At 35.9% G+C, this 21610-nt stretch overlaps 1 protein-coding gene across 1 annotated transcript in view; it reads right to left on the bottom strand.

The window, feature by feature from the left end:
* Window positions 1-771: 771 nt before the first annotated feature.
* Window positions 772-21610, bottom strand: part of LOC142031310 (sodium channel protein type 2 subunit alpha-like) — a 47602-nt gene continuing 26763 nt past the window's right edge. The window contains 11 exon segments of the mRNA XM_075028536.1: window positions 772-2720; window positions 2722-3865; window positions 4208-4478; window positions 4886-4990; window positions 8066-8203; window positions 8998-9051; window positions 11508-11789; window positions 12062-12184; window positions 16771-16944; window positions 18186-18340; window positions 20275-20392. Coding sequence (XP_074884637.1) covers window positions 2687-2720; window positions 2722-3865; window positions 4208-4478; window positions 4886-4990; window positions 8066-8203; window positions 8998-9051; window positions 11508-11789; window positions 12062-12184; window positions 16771-16944; window positions 18186-18340; window positions 20275-20392 — 2598 coding nt within the window. The 3' untranslated portion in view covers window positions 772-2686.

Raw genomic sequence — 21610 nt, 5'->3', positions numbered from 1 at the left:
AAATCAGATACAGTTACTAAAAACATACATGTTGTCCTTCAAAGCACAGCATAGTTGAGGGTTTTTTCCTATTAGCTGTATTAGCTATACAGCAGCTACTCTTCACAACAGAAATGAGAATGGGAAAAAATGCATTAATTACCCCATGCACAGGTTCACCTGCACACACCCTGCCCCACATCCTGCCACCTGTATGTAGTAACCTCTTGCCAGGGACCGCACCTGTTAGGCTCTGTAAAGGCATCAGTTACCTGAAGACAGCAGTGGGACAGCCATCAACAGCTCTAACAGGTCTTTTTCCCTTTTCTTGGCAAGCGCGGATTTCTCGAGGGGGAATGGGATTGAAGTGACTCTGTTATCCCCCTGTGGGGCTATTTCGGTGACAGATCTCAGACCACCCACCCCAGGGTGAGCAGTGTCTGCTGGATCTGCTGCTCAGCAAGAATGTGGAGACATCCTCCACTGGACTTGGCCACCAGAGGACACCACTGGAGCTGTAAAAATCTGACAAAAAGCCACATTGTTGGAATGGGATTCTTTTCTGAATTCTAGAAAAACTTCTCTGGTCAGGACAACATAGGCATTTCATCTAGATGGTGACAAGTTGGTACTGATCTAAGTCATAAAACAACATGTGATCTAGATGTCTAAAACACATTGCCTCATTGCTAAAGTGGTTCCCCCTTAATTTCACCAACTATTACTTGTTAACATGTATAAACTTCACACAATAAAAACACAAAGACTAAAACAAGTACATAAAAAGGTCATCTTTATTGTTTTGGGTTGTTAGCAATGTAGTTATTTTTGGTAAAACAACTTCCTGCATGCAGTTCATCAGTACGCTATGAGTCAATAGTTTCTATAAAAGCAGGAGCCCATCTATATCCTAGTTCTTGTGTAAGAAATGCAAGGTATTCCACTGTCCGTTGCACAAGTTCACTATTCATTCTCATGAAGAAAGATATTGAACAACAAATTATATTTAAAGCGCTTCTACTGCGGTATGAATCAACAAGAAAAGCAGACAGTGCGAGACTAACACTGGGGAAAAGCAATGTTCCTATGACTAAGATCACCCTGAAAATTGACAGACAGGATTATAATTTCAAAAGAAACCCTTCTATCTTGTTTCACATACAAAGACCTACCTACTGATCCATAAGAGAACTGTACTGTCCATTTCTTTTAAAATTATTCCTTATTAAAATATGCAATTACCAATTCACATTGTATCTTAGGTTTCCCAACAGTAAAGTGTCACAGATAGACAGCAGTAAAAATTACTAGCAACATGAAGATATGTGTAGTTTCTTGTAATAAGTGTAAAATGTTATAAAATAAAACTATTTTCAAAATAACAAGAATAGATCAATAGATATATATTATAAAAGTTTTTTTCTAGCCCCAATATATTTGTCCTGTGTAGTCTGGTTATTTACTGCATATCTGCTGATTACAAAACTCAAACAAAATAAAATCTATAATGGCAGCAAACTATTGCTTACTGGTATGAGGAATGATGGTCTCATTGAATAGTTTTTTTTCTTTTTACCACTCACATGCCTTCCCATCTTAGATTTTAATAGCTGTAGGATAATAGCAGCAAGCATGCATCAGTTAAAGCTTCCCAATTATTTGCAGTATTACAGAATATATCATATTATGTGCTGAAATGTTATAAGCTACACTTACTAGGGTACATATGTGATGCAATAAATACAGTACTTAGGTCACTGTCTCTTTGTTCAAACAGGTATCACTGTGTAAAACAATTGGTTAAATACCAGAGGATATTTTACTTACATATATAGTGTCAGCCTTGATGATAAAAAAAGTAATCTAAATCACAATGCAGGATAAAGGTGATTTAAGTATATCCTTTTAGTCATCTCAGTTTTCTGCAGAAGATTGCATTACATACAGTGGAAACCTGACTAAAGTACCATGGGGGGGGTCAAAACCACCTCTGATGTATGTATTTTGTGTCGCTGGCATGACCCATCCTTCCACAGTATGGAAACTTAAATCTGAGGTATACATTAAGGTAGTATTTGTCCCCAAAGGTATTTTGCTATCAATTTATACCTGTAGCTTTGATTATTGTCTTAAGTGGGATATATCCATATGAAATAAGAAGTCTAGAAACAGACTTTGTAATGAAGTATGGAAGCTACTCATGAAATTACAGGGTCTACAGTTAAAAAAAAGAAAAAAGACTACCACTTTTTTTTATTTCAGTAATTCCCTGTAGGCACAATTTGGCATTTGTAGCAGTATGTGAATTAAAGCAAATGAGATCATGAAAAAAATTGACACACATCGAACATACACAGGAGATGAAATGTACACAGTGCATACACTTATTCCACAAAAATACAGACTTACTACGACCGGTAATTTTGCACTCCGTTAAGGGTTCCTACAGTCCAAGTAGAAATCTTGTGTCTCCTCTCCATTAGTGCCAGCTGATGATAAAAACTATGCTTCTGCAAGGTTGCTTCCCTGTTACAGACTGAGAGTTTGCTAGTGAAGGGTCATTATCTTGGTATAGGCACTGACTGTAGCAGTGGGTAAATATGTAAAAACTTGTCATTTTGGTGTAGTCTACCAATAAGAGTGCTATTGATAGAAACGTCATCTTCTCAGGCTTGTGAACATTCATCATGGACAACCTCTTTATCTTTTACTTTTTATTTCCTTTTCTGTCTTTCCCCTTGTTTTTCTGATTTATCATCATCATATTTTTCTTTTTCTTGTTTTGTTACACTGTCATAAGAAGGTGGATATGTGGTGGATGCAGACATATCCATTTTCTCTGGAGGTGAGTTTTCAATTAGCTTACCAATAATCGTATCTTTTTTGAAAAGTAGATCAACCCCATCTTTCCGATACATAAACGAAAGTTTCTTTACTGACTGTCTTAAAAGATAACGTCTATAAGCACGCTGAATGATAGTAGCGGACACTTCCTCCTGCTTCCGTTTTAACGTAGTTGTAATTGGTTCATAGGAGACTTTTGAAGGATTGGCTGCCATAAAACGTTCTTCCATTTGTATTCTGAGGGCATCCATCTCGTCACTTTCCCCCAAAACACGCTTTGTGAAAGCAAACAAGATGTCAAGGCAGTGAATTCTGTCACCGCTTACCATGGGTAGATCCATTGCAATAAGTTGAATTGTGTTTGGTTTTGGTATATTAAGAGGAGGATCCAGAGAAGCTGCAAAATCAGACAATTTGCTATATTCTATGAATTGTGTTGCATCTGGATCATACTTTTCCCAGACTTCATAGAACATCTCAAAGTCATCCTCACTCAAGGGTTCAGCACTTTCTTCAGTAGCAACACCGAAGTTCTCCAAAATCACAGCAATGTACATGTTCACCACCACCAGAAATGATATGATAATGTAGCTGACAAAGAAGAAAATCCCAACGGAAGGGTTGCCGCAGTCGCCTTTAACGGAGCTCCCCGGATGATCTTTGTTAGGGTCACAGTCTGGCTCCCCACTGTTAAGAATTGGGTCTAGCAAACCATCCCAGCCAGCAGATGTGGTAATTTGAAATAGGCAGATCATGCTGTTGCCAAACGTTTCAAAGTTGAACATGTCATCTATACCAGCTTCCCGCTTAACATAGGCAAAGTTGGACATGCCAAATATCGCATAGATAAACATGACCAGGAACAGCAGCAGACCAATGTTGAACAAAGCAGGAAGAGACATCATCAAAGCAAAAAGCAGAGTGCGGATTCCCTTAGCGCCTTTAATGAGACGCAGGATTCGACCGATTCTGGCAAGTCGTACAACTCTGAACAAAGTGGGGGACACAAAGTACTTTTCAATCACCTTAGCTAGAAACATACCTGTGAAACATAAAAATAAAAGGGTAACATTTTATCATAGATTAGATTTTCTACAACAAAGTATAAATCAAGAACATCTCTACCTGTGGAATTAGTGGAAATTATAATTGGAGATAAAATTTATCTGCTATGGGTAATTTAAACTTTTTTTTCCAGCACTCTTAGAAAGAATATTAAAATTAATATAGAATTATTAAGGAAGTTACTATTCTAAAGTATGCTTTTCATTTCCTAAATAATCAGGAGACTTTCAGTATTTCCACTGATCTGTAAAACTTGACAGAGATAAAGCATTTAATACATGTCTTACTATATTTCATTTTGAATATAAGAATTTCTTACCTACTATTGAAAGAATAACAACCACAAAATCAAAAATATTCCAGCCAACGGTGAAGTAATAATAACGGAGTGAGAACAGTTTGAGGACACATTCTCCAGTGAAAAGAACAATAAAGACCAAGTTAATCCAGTATAAAATATTTTGCATCAGTTCACCCTGGCCATCTGTTTCTATCATCATGGTGACCATGTTAAGACAGATGAGAACCATAATGGTGATGTCAAATGCTTGCTTTGTTACAATATCAAATACCAGACCTTGCAGTTTGTTCTGAGGGGAGAAAAAAGAAAAGGTGGTATTATCTTGCACATAATGAACATCCTTTTCCTCCCTTCATTTCCTTCTTCCTCCCCCAAAATATACAACCAAGCAAAAGGCTGAGAAATCTAAAAGCACTGTTCAGTAACTTCTTTATTTGACAGCTCTAAGTTTTCCCCTCAAAACCCAACAGGCTTCTATTTCTTCAGATTCTTTGATTTGCTACTTCCTCAGGCATAAAAAATGTGAGAGATTTTCTCCTGCAGAACAGAAATATGTACATGTTTCAATTCAGAATGAAGGGCTAATTTGACTTCGGCCTAAACCATTTTAGAGTTGAGAGAAATTTTTTGATAGTTAATGTACTGCTGCAATTTCTTCCCAAATGTATATGATACAAGAATAGGACACATTCTTACCGCTGGTCTAGGTATAGGTTTTTGTGGTTTCTTGGATCCCAGCTTCTTCATTGCATTGTAATATTTCTTTTGTTCTTCTGTCATGAAAATGTCTTGACCTCCAAGGTAAAATAATAAAACCAGAACAGATTACAGCCAAGCCTTATAATCCATTAATTCACAGCACTGCAGAACATGGTTTTTATGAACCACGTATTCATTCTTATACATTGTTACCAAAACCAAAATATAGTAATTATATCAAAGATTGTTAAAATATCTGGCAATTCTTGATGGAAAAATAAAACAAATTAAGGAACGGAAAAAACCTCCAGGACTTCTATCTATTTGTTATTAAAAAAAAAATACATACCTGATTAATTCAATTAAATACATACAAAAAACCCCTTGTAAAAATATACATTCCATAGATATTTATAAATCTAACATCATAAACTCCACACTGTAAATCAATTGACCAGAAATAGAAAAGCTTCAAAGGTAGAAAGATTCACCAAGAGCTGATACGCCTTCAGGGAAACTGTATGAGGAAAAAGAAATTACTGCTGTGACTTTTCAGGATGCACATTTTATCATTTCAGCATGGATATCTCAGTTCAGATGTTTTTTTGCCACAGTAGTATTTCCACAGTGTATGTGAGGGTTGATCCCCCTACATTGTACAGAGATCATCAGAAGCGTGGGCTTACTCTGGGGTTTCTTGCCTGAATAAGAGGACAGCAGTCTGAGTAAAGAGTATCTAGACCAGGATGTGTAATACATGTATGGAAACACTTGTCAGGAAGACAATTTCTGTTGACAAGTAACTTCCTTTATTTCTTTAATGCATTTGTTTGTAAGTACATTCCAGGTATGCATTATACCAAAGCAGTGGCACTTGGAAACAGCTTTCAGAGTCACAGGTGATTCTGTGACTTGTCAAATGAAGTGTCAATCTTATTGAGAAAGTAATGATGAATCCAGATGAAGACGTGCTTGAGTCTTTCAGCAGTGGCTACACATAGACATGAACATTTAGAAGTCAAAAGAAATCCTATTTATCATGCTCTCATAATAAGCCAAATATTCAAGTAAAATTCAGTTCTTAGAGAGTAAGGGTTTTGGAAGAAAAACAAGAAATTAATTTGCTGATTATGGTGGAAATGTGATGTGACTCTGTCAGGAGATTTAACCCAGTGGGAAATAAAAACAAAACAACAAAAAAGCAAGCTATAAAGGAACTGGCATTGAACTGAGGATTTCTTCTGCTGCCTTATTGATGTAATGGCTATCAAGAGTGAATAAGTCATCATTGTCTCAGTGTGCTGTCCATAGGGAGAATAGTGGTCTCAAGACACATTATATCCCTTTGAGGACTGTAATGGTTAAGAATTTGACAGCTAGTGGAACACTTTTTTCCCCAGGGGAACTAATGTAATGAAAGTAGGATGCACACAGGGACCAAAGAAATGCACGCAGTTTAACTACACAGGGACAGTATATTGGAACATGAGGTCTTTCCCATTCATATTCCAACGTTGCCCAAAATGAAGAGATCTCAGTGATGTGAAGGCAGAACAAAGGCAAGAAAAATACTGCTGGGTGGCTGTGCGCTGCATGATCTGCACATTTCTATGAGCATGGGTTCATCTATAAATTCAAAAGACAAGCGACTAATGTTTGCTAATTTGCTACATGAAACTGAAGAATAGCACGTAGATAGAGTTTCCCCCAACCTAATTGTTGTTCTTTGTGATATCTGTGGTATTTGACTTCCTTGGTGACAGTTACAACAGCTACAAATGTACAAGGGGTGTATACCACGCTGCCAGAAAAAGCCCTTCAGCAGGAACCCTTCTCTGGCTTCTGAGTTATAATGACTACAGTAGACGGTGTCTGCCAAGTGAACTTAATAGAATTTATAATCACCTCATTACCAAGTAAGGTCACCTTGTTACATACAGACTGGCAAAATGCCAATAGCATGTATATAACCTTAGTCTTCCTCTCCAAGGATAAGAAACTGAACCACCTTCCTTTTAAGTACTGGAAGCCCCCAATGTTTATTCCAAGGGAGGTGCAAACATCTTGAAGGATGAAGATGTCATCAGGTTTGGAACCACAAACTCATCTTTTCTATTATGTGGGTCTGCAGATAAGAGACTCAAAGGATCTGAAGAAGCAACATACGAAGCTGCAGACTTCAATCTCAACTGGAAAGATTTACTGGAAGTTTCCACTGCAGTAAGTCTAGCAATATCTTTTTTTCAGTACAATGAATCAAACTTGACAAAACATCTAGAATCACAAATGAAGAAATTATGTACTGCCAAAATCAATATTCCAGTATGATTCTGCTCCAAATGTGTACAGGAAAATAAGACTATTGTAGACCTTAGACAGCATTTATAGTTTAAATAATAAGTAGAATTTAATTTGCTATCATAGTCTGAATTTTAATCGATTTAAATGCTACTGGAGTTCTAGGCACAATCTTGTGCTCATTTAAATAATAGAAACAATTTCAGTTGAAAAGAAAAACTACATGTTTTCAAATGTCAACAATTTTCTTTCTCTTGCGAATTCACTACTAACTCATGAGACAGTTTCCCAACCCTCTCTAATCTTACAGTACAGCATTCAGTTCCAGCATTCAGCCTGTCTGTATTAGTCTCTTTATAATTGAGAAGGCCTTCACAGTACTGCTATATGTTATCTGTGTATCAATTTTGATATTTGTAGTTTTGCATATTCTCTTCTTCCCTGTCATCTATTTGCTTGAATTAAGTCATCTCCATTTTCACATAGCTTTGTCACAGCACTGTAAGGGTGAGTGAAACACAATACATAACTTTCTGATGTATGACATATCATTGGGCTGTACAGGGATGTGGAGAACACTCAGACATTCAGCAAAAAACAATACATAACTTTCTGATGTATGACATATCATTGGGCTGTACAGGGATGTGGAGAACACTTGGACATTCAGCGTAAGTTTAAATTACTTCAAATGCCTTAAAAAGCAAAGACTATTATTTCATTATTTTGAATAGAATAAAAGGAAATCTTAATAGGTGATTTCTTTTTTTTCTTTCTATTACTATGAGAAATTTCAGACACTCATATTTATCCTTGCATACATTTGCTGAATGCTCAATAACAATGAAGTATAGTGAAAATGAAACACGTGATACTTATCTTCTTTTTTTGTTGGTTGAAGTTATCTATGATGACACCAATGAATAAGTTTAGGGTGAAAAACGATCCAAAGATGATAAAGGCAACAAAGTAAATATACATGTACAGGTTGTCCTCATACTTGGGCTGTTTCTCTGTCTATGTAACACAGAAAAACAGGAATACATCACAAATAGCAGTTAAGACAAATTACAGTATACCAAGCAGGAACAGAAGTTGCATCCAGCTGGACAGTAACTCCTTGACAAGGTGGGAAAAACAGCTGTTTTGGACCACACCCTACACTTCCCTTATCTTTGAACTTGAAAATCTATTTAATAATGTGTCTATAATTGCATCACAATCCCCTTCTCTCTGCCAGTTCCTCTCTAATGACATTTGATGTTTCATGTAATTTCTACTAAATTTGACAGAAGTGTGCAAATCTCAAAAGCAATTCAGTTCCTATGGACTTTATGCAAATCAGGAGCTAGATAGAGGAGAGATGCAAACAAATACCAGCATTAACAGAAAACCAGGCAAAATTCAGCCATTTTATTTTTTGAGATCGCCAGAGTCTGCAGCTCTGGATTAGCTATTGCAGGTGATGTCACTTGATTATTTGGGTTATTTCTGGAGACACAGGAAAAACTTGTTTCCTAATCTGTACAATCACAGTGACATAAATTAATAGGAAACCAGATTTTATTAGTTTATTTACAGATTACTTATTAAATTAGTAACACTTTATATAGATCTACCGCTATAATTTTTTTTTTACCTATTAAAAGTATATGCACTTAACTACTTTATAGTGCATAGCTTTATACAGAAAATTTGTCAAGGTGTTATCTTTTTATTCTTTATATTTTAATTTATTTCAACTGCCATCCAAGAAGCATTACATTAATCTTATATTTGTTTTCACTCGGTAAATTTTATATTGCACTTACTTCTCTAGAATCAACCGCAGCATACATGATGTTCATCCATCCTTTAAATGTTGCCTAAAAACAAAGTTTGTTAATATTTTCTATCAAAGCTCCAATTTTGTAAACATTCTAAATAAAACACTGTCTTCTGCAATGTATTTGCACCCACAAAAATAAAGAAGAATATTAAATGTCTGGTAAGACATGCGTGAATTATTCACAGGAAGTAATTTACTGTGGAATACTTTACCCTAATACATAAACACTGAATAAATTCTAATCTTCATGTAAATTCATATAAACTCTATGTGGGATGAGTTACAATCAATATCTGAGAATAACAGGAAGACTGCAAATTTTAAGAAGGCACTCGGTTCTAACTTTCTGACTAACAAAAAACTGGAGGAGGACTCCAAAAATCAGCCACCATGGGTTGGCATTTTTCAGACAGAATATGCAAATAGTCCTAGAAGAAACTCCAGAAGACAAGTAGTCCCAACAAATCTTAAGAAAATAACAGAATCATAGCATGGTTTGGCTTAGAAGGGACCTTCAGAGATTATCTAGTCCAAACTCTCTGCCATGGGCAGGGATATCTTTCAACTACATGACATACTTACAATAACGGGGCATCCACAACTTCTCTGGGCAAGCTGTTCTCACCACTTTATCATTAAAATAAAAAAATTTCTCCTTATATATAAACTAAATCTACCCTCTTTCTGTTTAAAACTGTTGCCCCTTGTCCTGTCACTACAGGACTTGGGAAAAATTTTCTCTCCGTGTTTCTTATAAGCCCCCTTTATATACTGAAAGGCCACAATAAGGTCCCCCTGGAGCCTTCTCTTCTCCAGGCTGAACACCCCCAACTCTCTCAGCCTTTCTTCCAGCCCTCTGATCTTTTACTTGGCCCTCCTCTGGACTCACTTGAAGAGGTCCATGTCTTTCTTGTACTGATGGGGTCTCATGAGAGTGGGGTGGATGGGGAGGATAACCTCCCTAGATCTGTTGGCTACGCTTCTTATTATACAGCCCAGGATATGATTGGCTTTCTGGGCTGCAAGTGCACACTGCCAGCTCACGTCCAATTTTTTGTCCACCAGAATCCCGAAGTCCTTCTCTGCAGGGCTGCTCTCAATCCATTCACCCTCCAGTCTGTACTGACACTGGGGATTGCCCTGACCCAGGTGCAGGACCTTGCACGTGGCCTTGTTGAACTTCATGAGGTTCACAGGGGCTCACTCCTCAAGCCTGCCAAGGTCCCTCACAATGGCATCCCATCCCTCTAAGCATATCAACTGCACCGCTCAGCTTGGTGTCATTTGCAAACTGCTGAGGGTGCACTCAATCCCACTATCTATGTCACTGATGAAGCTATTAAATAGTAGTGGTCCCAGTGTAGACCCTTGAGAGACACCACTTGTTACTGGTTTCCACTTGGACATTAAGCCGCTGACTGTAAGTCTTCGGACACAGCCGTCCAGCCAATTCTTTATCCATCTAGAGGGCCTTCCATCAAGCCTACTCCTGTGAGCTATGATATTAAGTAAAAACAAGGTATGAATGGTATGTTTACTGGAAACATTACATAGCTGAACCATTCTATACAACATATGTTACAAGAGCTAACAGCACTGCTGTCCTCTACACTGGTAATTTATGCAACTGCCTAGTGCTATTTAGCAATAGCTAGTGTTATTCCCTGGAGCAATCAGATGGTAGCCTGCTGGCACAATACTAACTACTAAATACTACCAGTTGGAGATTTTTAAAGACAGAATAATTACCAAGTACTTATGAGCACAAATATTTTCCCAGAAGCAGTTTGTCAAGCAAACCCAAATACGAATGTAGGCTTCTGTCCTATTGGCTCTAATTTAGACGCTGCCTCTAAAAAAGGCTTGTGATTTGAAATCTAGCACTAGCAAATTCTGCAAATGCCCATCCACAGTTTAAAAACAAGCTAAAAACTATCTCTAAAAAACCCACTTGATAATAATAGACAATGACTAGAGTAGGACTAGTAAGAACAGTAAAAAGGGAAAGAAGAGAAAGGGAAAAGTGAATTTAAAACCTTTTTCTAAATCAATAGTTGGCTCTCTTCTTGTTTGAAGATCAGATGAGCCCTAGAATATATCTATTTGACTACCATGGTAAAAATTTAAGTCAACATGCCTTAACAGATCAAGCAAATAAAAGAAAATTCATCCTAGCTGCCTTTTTTTTTTTTTTTTTTAATTTTAACTAGATAATGTATTTCTGTAGAACTTGAAAAGGTGCTAGTAGTTGGGTGCCAAGGAACTTTATATCCCTCCGGTACATATTAGATATTCCTCCTCTTCCAAAATGGCCACAGAATGTATCAGATTTTTACCATAAGCAATATTAATTAGCTTCATAGAACACAATTATAAAATCAAATCCTGCATCTGTTCGTATATTGTAAAATAACACGGAAAATTATGGAACTAAGGGTTACTGCTACAAAAGTTAAAGCTGGAAAATTAATTTATCAAAATTTATACACTTACTACTTGAAGCAGAGAAAGATAACCAGCTCCAACATTATCAAAGTTTACTTTCACATTTTTCCACTGAACATCCACAGAAGTCATCATAAGATTTTTACACACAGTTGCATTACTGACTTTCTCTGGTGGGAAATTCACACCTGTTGTGGTGTTAACACAGTGATAGAACTTGCCAGCAAACAAATTTACTCCCATGATGCTGAAAATTAGCCAGAATGTAAGACAAACCAGAAGTACATTCATAATGGATGGGATTGCTCCAGTAAGAGCATTCACAACCACCTAGTAAATAAACAGAGAGAAAAAAACTTTTTAAAAACAGTATGTAAAGAAGTAAAAAGATCACTTTGTATTTCAAATGTAGCAAAAAATTTAATGTAAAACATTAAAATACTTTGAAGTAATCCTAACAGAAAAGGAATAACACATATAATACAATCAAACATGCTACTGTTGGCCTTGAAAACAGACATGCAGTTCAGTGCTCCTCTGTGATTTTATAATTAGGCATATTTTTATGGATTTGTTTTACACACTATTTCTTTTTTTCTTACCCTCATGCCTTCAAAGCGTGACAAAGCTCTTAAAGGTCTCAAAGCTCTTAATGTTCGGAGGGATTTAATTGCACTGAGTTCTGAGAAACCAAGGGCATTAGCTACTAAGCTAACCACGGAGACCTAGAGGAAACAAAGCAAAACAAAAGAATTTTTTTTTTTTTTTAATAGCCTCACAATACAAATGTAATGCCTCAAGGAAGAAAACTTTGATCTGGATATCAGAAAAAAGTTCATTAGGACCCTAAACTTCTAGTAAGAACAAATAAAAAAGAACAAAAAATTTAAAAAATTAATAGAACATTGCGTGTAAATTTCAGAACATTTTAAACAGAGACCTTAATCTCTGCAATTTTCATCAGAGAGTGCTAGTTAGAAGAATACACATCATATCTGTGCAAAATGAAGGGCAATTTGGACAAAAAGAATTTGAATAAAAGCTTATCTTCCCAATAAACTCAGCCAAAGCCTGAAATGTACTGAAAACCCAATCCCATTCTACGTGACATGTTACAATACTAAACAGTGCTCTACTACAGATGCATTATTATAGTCATGATAAAATGTGAGCCAGCAGCATTTGCTTCTGCTAATTTGCACTTAGAGTAATTCACATAACAGCAGATATATAAATAACCAGTAATTCATATTGCCTGCAGATGACAACAGGCTTGGAAGTAGTATATACTCAGTCAGACAGGAATCTGACATGTGTGACTCCTAACTGTATGATAAACACAAAGAAATACCAATGTCAATACAATTACCTAAAAGCAATGCACTCAAATGCATAGAACAGTAGACAGCACTTTCCTGGGAAGTGGAGTTATCACAGAGTTAATAATTTAATTGTGAGCTATGGCTTGTTGGCTTTTCAGACTACTGCAATCTGGATATTTCAAAATCATAATATCAAGTACCAGAAGAAAATCTGTGTTTACCTCCATTTGGCAAAAAACACTGTTTCCAGCTTCAAGTTCAAAACTGACGTTAAAAATTCTAAGTCCAAGAATGATCAAGAAGCTGGTAGATACGTTTTTAGGAGTTATCTGCCTTAGAGTATTGAAATGGGTTAAACAATGGCACTTTATAAAATACATAGACAATGAGGAGAAACTGGCTAATTTTTTATGTCTTTTAAACATAGCATAAAATCATAGTTTTCATAAAATCAAGGGTGCTTTTAAAAAATCAGGATGCAATGTTTTTTGTAAATCGCACAAACTAGTTAAAACCAAATTAACTCAAGGAACTCAACATCTGTGCAATATGTGAAATACAAGCCAGTGATCACTACAATACCTTATCATGGTGACTATATACCTGTACTTATAAAATAACCCATCGAAAACTTTAGATAATTCAGCTGCTGAAGTAATTATAATTAGGCCACATAGTTCAAGAGAAGAAATTTTCATTAAAAAAAGGAAAAAAGAGAACTAGGACAAGATTCAGAAAAAGAACACATTCACTGAGTGGAATGTCCGTTTATGCCACCAATCTGAATTCCTATACAAACTCAACTATAATACTCAATTTCAGAAGACTGTGCCTTCTTTAAATTCAAATGCTAGACAAACATTTAGCACAGAAAGCATTAATCCATATGAATCCATCAAGACCTTAAGATCATTAGGCCTTACTTTTATAATTTTAGTGAAGACGTAGAGAAAATCTGTTTCAAGTATTCCTGTCAGATAACCATATTTTCTTACATAATGCAGTTATTATATTTTCATATTTGCATTGCAAGAAATCCTCTTCCTGCAAGACTCGCACATCTCTACTGGTACCATCTGTGGATGTGTGTGCATATGCAAACAAGCTTCTTTTTTTTTTTTTTTTTTTTTTAATAAATAATTTCCTCCTCTTCCTTATTTATGATCATGGTTTGGACAACTCCTGATACCAGGCTCTGAACTTTCTTCCACATACAAAAGTGCTAATTGTAACACTTCTATGATGTAAAATTAGAAAATAATATTGTATACTATCACAAATACAGTAAATTCAAAAGGTATATTGTAACAAAAAGAAAAGGAAATGTAAAAAATACACTGTAATGATACATGTGAGACAGAATCCATCCTCACCTTCACTTGAACTTTCTGTTCTTATAACTACCAAATGGGGCATTTGCAGAAAAGCACATTGTTAACGTAAGGTGGAAACACCTTTCTTTGGATTTGTTAAACTGCTTGTGTTTTGGACAATTAATGTGCCTTGAGATTTACTTCCTCTTTTAAGACTGTTACTTTTGTGGAAGAGAGGGTCTAATCCACAAGAATTTTTGAAACCTTCAGTACAACTGGATTAACAGCTCAAAAGCCGATTGTCCTGCTGTTTTCTGGTGAGAGTCAATGACTCTTGTCCTCACTGAATCTTCCAGTCCAGATGGCTGTCTCCTGTTGCATTTACACGAGGAAGCCTTATGCAGATTTCTTTCCTCTAAGGGTAGTTCAAGCAAGCTGTCACACACTACACAACCCCATGTCTTATCTTTTTTATTATACCCTTTTAACTTGCACATGGAAAGCTGAGCAAAACCAGCATTTGTATTTGTTTTGGGGTTAATTATCCTTTTCTGGAAACACTGTGAACATCACAACGGGTAAGAATTTCTGTTAGTAGCTCTTTCCCAAGTAGGGGACAGCTGAAGAGTTTAGACCAATAGGTACAGAACGGTTTGCCTAAAAAGATCCTGTAAAATGTTGCCTCACTGTGAAACATTTAATTAGACTGGTACTGGTATGGCAAATTTGTTCAATGTTTAGCTGGGTAAAGGCACAGGACAGGAAGATAAAGCAAAGATAGATTCGAACAGTTGAGGGCAGCACACTGCCTGCTACCTAACCAACACGTAAAATGCCAGCAATAAGAGAAAGAATTAAAGTTGCTTGCTACTAGCTGAAAACAATAACAAGTAAATCTGGCAATAAAGTCTGAAAAAGCTAAGCAGACCACCACTGACTTTTTCAGGGGGATGGGTGTGGTGGGAGGAGTGGGTTTACAATACAGGTGGTCAAACACTGGAAACAGATTGCCAAGTAGGGTAGCAGAATCTCTATTCAAAACTGGGTGTCACCCTGAGCAGCCTAATCTGACCTTGAGGTTAGAACTAATTTCTTAGCTGAGCCTGCTTTCAAGGCAAGGAGCTAGACCAGAAAGCTAGACCACCTCCAAAGGTGCCTTCCAACTAAATTTGTCTATGATCTGCTGCTATAGGGTCATAAGATGTAGGCATTCCAAGCAAGAGATGAAGATGGCTACAGGAAAGCACTGAAATCACTGGGAAAAGGAATAGCCCATACTATCCATATGGAGATATGGTATGCTTTACTAAGAAGAATTCATCTTAAACACAATTCAAAGGGGAGAACTCTTATACTTACTAAGTTTCTTAAAGATCAATACATCTGTTCTGGGAATATATGCTGACTTTATGCTTTGTATAAGTATATATTGGGTCTTCATAACACAAGAAATGGAGAAGATATGAAAAGAAAAAGCGGAAAATTGAATTTCCCAGACAGAACATATGTTATTTCATGTCATTGAGTTAGCCCATTTGCTCAGAATGGGAATTCTGTGTCCCCACCCTATAACTGATGCTAAAAAGAGAATCATAGTTAAGTGAGGAAGACTGATAACAAATACCACTTGTGCCTTTCCCTCCAAAATAACCTATTTAAAAAAGAGCATTAGCTAAGTTTCTATTCTGTTGGTAGAGAACAAAATTTCTGTCCTAGATTCCTGATTCCATCTGATTAATAGAGTTTTCCCCTGTCCATTTGCTGAATTTCCACTCAAGCGTCTACACAAAGAAAAAGAACTCCTTTATAAGAACATATCATACAATGTCACTAATTTCATTAATTTCTTTGGAGTGCAATTTCAACAGTAATTTTATCATAATTGTTGAAAAACATTAACTCTGCCACCTAAAACATGGCGCTTTTTTCTATTATAAGAATTCAGAATTCAGACAGGCAACGAGTGGCATTCTCCATGATCAGAGACAGAGCCAAATAAAATAAAAATAATTTCAGCTTCCAAAAAGTATCTTTAGAAAGTCATGTGTCAATGAAAAGTGCAAGGGTTGCAGTGAAATTAGCCTTGCAGCCTAGTACACAGTGAGCCCCATAACAATCAAGATGAGGATTGCGAATGAGTGATTCCCACTTTTTTTATATCGATCCATAGGCCACCGCTTTTCATTTTCTTCAATCTTTCTTCTTTACTCCAATTGCTGCCTCCTTGCCCCCACCCCTCTTCTTTTGCTGTCTTGATTTCCTGATAAGATTCACACCTGCAGCTCTTTGCCAGTGATTCATTAAGCCCAGGATTAACTGTCCCACCCCAACCCCATGTGCTCACTTGTATTTCCCTTCCCTTCTGTGTCTACTTCCTCGTTCTCTGTCACCAAATCCAGAAGATTGAAGCCCAATCAGCTGATAGTCCTCACTCACTCACTGGGACGCAGTGCAGTAAAACACAGAACACATGGAATCAATGATAGCATAAATATAAAGGCAGATTTAGTTACTCACTGAATAATTACAATGGAATCTTATTCACCAGTATGTCATTTTCTGTTCTTTTAAACCCAATTTATATTCTTTACTGTATATATATGTATCAGATTAGAGTTACATAAAAGAACCTGCCTAAACAACAGAAATAGGTTACTTAGAAAGTATAGTACCTACACCAACAATCAGGAAGTCCAGCCAGCACCAAGCATTAGTGAAGTAAGTTTGAAAACCGTAGGCCACCCATTTTAGCACCATTTCCAGAATAAAGATATAAGTGAAGATTTTATCAGCATATTCCAGTATGATTTTTATAGTCTTGCGCTGTTCAATATATATATCTTCAAAAGCCTGTGAAGAATGGGTTACATATAAGTCAGATATTCATAGCTCTTTGCAAATTACAAATTAAGCCAAAAGAGCTGAATTAAAAACAGCAAAGTAAAATCACTTTCAACTTCAGCTGTTTTACCTTGAAAAGCCAGCATGAGCAGAGATTACAACTGCATTCTTTCTGAGTTTTAGATTTTATCATTGCCTGATAATGGTATTACAATGTAATAACTGAAGTTGCCAAACAGGGGTTTTAGAAATTTCAGTAATAGTCAACACAGAATTATAATTTGTCACCCTGAAAAGCCAGTCAGGCTCAGTCAGAAGGCAGTCTCTCGATTATAATAAATTCAACTAACAAAAGAGAATAATGAGCTACAGTAACCTAACATTATATTGCTGCTGATCTTGTCTGAATTCCTATATCAAGTGTTGCTGGCAAGGTTTTAGTAGCAGAAGGCTACAGGGGTGGCCACTGTGGTAAGAGGCCAGGGGCTGTCTTGTGCTGGCTCCACAATGGACCCACCACACAAAGCAGCTGAGCCCATCAGTGAAGCTGGTGGTGCCTCTGATATTTAAGAAAGGGCAAAACACCACATGGCAGTATGAGGACCGAAGAAAAAAAGTTAGAGAAACTACCCTGCAAACACCAAGGTCAGAGAAGAAGGAAGGGACATGGTGCTTCAGGTGCCGGAGCACAGATAATAACAGTATATATCAAATCCTACATCAATCACCAACTAAAACCAACACAATACTTAGTAGCTGTTTGAAGGACTAAATGTCACTAAATATAGTATAAAGGAATTACAGGATTCCTATGTAACAGTCTCAAAATACTGAAACTAAAACTAAAGCAAAAAATTAACTGAGAACATAATGAATTCAGTATCTGTACTGCTTTTGGAGACAATTTTAACTTAAAGTAGAATTGTTCCAGTTATTGCGTACAATTCATTTTGTATTATTTTTATAATGTCTTAACCAAGATTTGTAGTGTAATCCTTTTCATAAGCACTCTCACACACACATATCACCTTGTATTCATCAAAAATTCACCTGCAGAATGTTATTTGACAGCAGAATTTTAACGACTTATTTTATATGCACTACTCAAAATATTCTGGGAATTTAGTTCCAAGCTCTCTTTCAAACCAACTTTGTATTTTATTCTTAACGAACACAGATATGTTATTAATCCTATCTCTGATAAAACATTTTTTGTAGGTACTGTTTCTATGGGTGCAAGCTCTACTTACCAGAGCACCACTGCTGAGAAGAATCATGAAGACAATGAATGTTTCAAACCAGTTGTGTTCTACTATCTTGTAGCAGGTTTTTCGAAGGTTCCACCAGATTCTTCCTTTTGTGCTTTCCATACTGCCTTTACAGCATTTAAACTTCTGTGTACAGCCTAATAATACAATGACAAATTGTTATACAGTAGAATTTTCATTATCCTGAAAAAGCAAAATCACTCTTAACTAGCTACTGTTTCACAAGGTTCAAATTACTTCAATTTATGCTTCAAATTACTGCATGCTACTTAAAGCATCCTTACCTTCTTGATTTGATACTTTGGGTGTAGGAAAACTTGCATGTACACAATTTTTCTACTACCCTGACACTACATCAAGCTTAGAATAAATAAAATTTAAAAAAAGTCATCTAATTGAGCTAATTTTCATTTACAAACACATTTTAAAGAACTATTTTTCATTTATAGACAGATAATCAAAGAACATATGAGAAGTGTCAGGGACTAGAAACAAAGAGCATAAACACATAGCAACTGTCACATGACCTAATTCAAGAGTACAGCAGCTTCTTTTAAAATTACTTTTGTCTCTCAGCTAAGGTTCAAATAAATCATGCAGATGTAAACACCCTTTATTTTATTATATTATACTGAGGAATGACCTCTGCTTCAAGGGCTGACTAAGGATACCTCTTTCATGACACAAACAACTGATTTAACTGGAGATTGTGAGAGCTTTTCCACGTAGCACAGATTTGTGGCAACCATCCACAGAATTGTGCCTCACCGTGGAGAGCTCCCTACCTTATCATAGGGCCTCAAGGCACCGTTTTCAGTGAACCTCAATATCTGCCTGGCCAATAGTAGTCTCCTTATGTCTTTAAAAATGACTAATCACGTAGAAACATAACCAAGTTTAAATGATTGTAATGGGTCCCAAAGGCAGCATTCCAGTTTTCCTGTGAGTGTCATTAAGTTCATATGTTACAAGTAGGTTACACTATATGTCATCAGCTCAGATAAAACAGCTACCACTGTGAAGAGCAAGATTTATCTTACCTTCAACTACTTAAAATGCCTACATTATGGAAAAATTAATCTTATGCTCAAGGATTGATAGACATCACATAATATAAGGATAAGGAAGAACTGTAACATAACATGAAATTATTTGTGAAGTGTACTTTTTTTTTTTTAATCAAGAGCTTGCTTTATCAATATAGCCACACGTTCCAAAACAATTTTGTTTTTTTAAAGATGGGTGAAATAACATTTCAAAGGACAAGCAACCTAGCCTAAGTCAAAGGTGTCTTCATAATAGTAAATCAAAAAGCATGGATAACATAGGAGAGTTAATCCTGGAACATATTTTGCTTTGAATTACTTTAATCATGACTTAAAAGGAAAGTAAGACCTGTAATACCACAAAAATGGGAAATACATTCCTATACAGTAATTTTCACTAGTCCTCTAAAGAATATAGCTATACAGAACTAAAATAAATCAAAACTTCTAAGGACATGCAAATATGCTGTTAAGACTTCTTTACTTGAATAAAAACATAGGATCTCATTCACCTGTTGCATCCCACATTATATTTATACATCCCCTCCCTCCATTAATGCTGTAATATCAAGATAATAACTCTACTGTTTGAGTCAAACCTTCCAAGATCTGAATCATCCACTGGATTGCTTTCTAGCACTATGAAGGGACTGTGGGTAATCGCATGATTCTGGTTTAAATCCCAGTGGAGTGAACCTGGTGTAGGGTTTGGTCTTGCAGATTTCACCACTGAGAATGTCATTTAAACCAACAGCATTACTGACTGCTGAGAATCAGTTTATAGAATTGCATCAGTGTTTATTTTAAAATATTATAAATGATTGCATACACACATATTTAACTTTGCATCACACAAATGATTCCACCGACTTCCGTACAGCTATCTACAACAGGCAAAATAAATCATATCATAAGACTTGCAAACTAGGCTCCAGGACTGCTGTAGCAAATAGCTTCCTTGAACTGCCAATGCTTGTTGCAAACAACCAAAATGTAATTGCTAACCCCAAATTTTATTTCCATACCTTCTGTAAAGCATGCCTGTAGCTCTGATGCTTTTTCTGGTTCAGTTTCAGCTTTTTCTTCTCCAAAGAGAGCTAAATTAACTGTACTTCCTTCAGATGAGCTGGAAAAATTTAGCTTCTGAAAATAAAATTCAGTAACTTTACTAATATTTACAATTTTAGAACTGTAACATAACTTTAAGCATGCAACACTGTGTGCAAGTAATAATAAGAACAATATTTGTCACCAGAAATACACACAAACATCCACATATAGCAGTCAATGCTGTTGAAATGTGCATAAATCATCCACTTTCTACCTAGAGATTGCAAGGCATATCATGTAACCTTTCAAGGATTTTCAGAATTTCTGGTCTAAATATAGTACAGCATTATCATTCATCAAAATTAACTACTACCAAGTAGATTTTCTGATACATATTCTATTTTTTTTGTTTTCTACTCTTATTTTCTTACTATAATTTCTCTTGCTACATTTTAAACCAATACGTTACACTGTATGCTTTAAGATGATGCATATTGATAGCTACTTTCATTAGAGCAGTCTCTTCAACTTGAAGACAGTAAATTCTGACAGCAAAAAACTTTAAATTGTGAACTGTCAGGGTAAACTGTCCAAGGGAGAAAATGTAGCAGAATTTTAAGGATTGATTTTAATTCAGTGCCTGTTATTCATAATATAAAAATAAAAGAAATTAATTATCAGTTCTTTTTCACTGACATCTTAAACATCAGTATGATGCAAGCTAACAACTTCTGGCATATAGGACAATTTATAATAAAATTTGGTTGCCTTTGACCACAGATAATTTAGTTATTTTTCATTTTAAGATCATTCTTATGATCTAGATTGGAAAATGCTAAAGTAAAATCAGGATTAATAGGAAACCTTGTCTCAGATGTGAATTTGAACATTACCCTCAACACATTCATAAAACAAATTAAACCTGCCCTATCTTAACCCATAATTATCACTACCATATGAACACCCTTTATGTTTTTTCATAAATACTGTTAAGTTTCAAAAAGGAAAAAGTATGATAAATACATTTCAACTGGCATTAATTTGCATTCTTTTTTGCCAATGCACATATGTATTACATTGTGCATTCCGAAACTACTCATTACTCTGGTACACAGTTAACACCTGAAAGAAACGATTTTTTTGTTTGTTTTAATAATCAAAATTACATAAGTGACATTAGTACTAAAAAAATTACTAATAAAAGAGTAAGCCTTAATTTGTTTTTTCTTTTGTAATCTGCATGTGTATTGCAAAAATCCATAGACTGGAGATCTTAAAGGAAGATACGGTTTCCTGTACACTTAATCAGAG

The sequence above is a fragment of the Buteo buteo genome, chromosome 5 (assembly GCF_964188355.1).
Source record: "Buteo buteo chromosome 5, bButBut1.hap1.1, whole genome shotgun sequence".
Classification (NCBI taxonomy): domain Eukaryota; kingdom Metazoa; phylum Chordata; class Aves; order Accipitriformes; family Accipitridae; genus Buteo; species Buteo buteo.
This window is presented reverse-complemented; position numbering and strand designations above follow the sequence as displayed.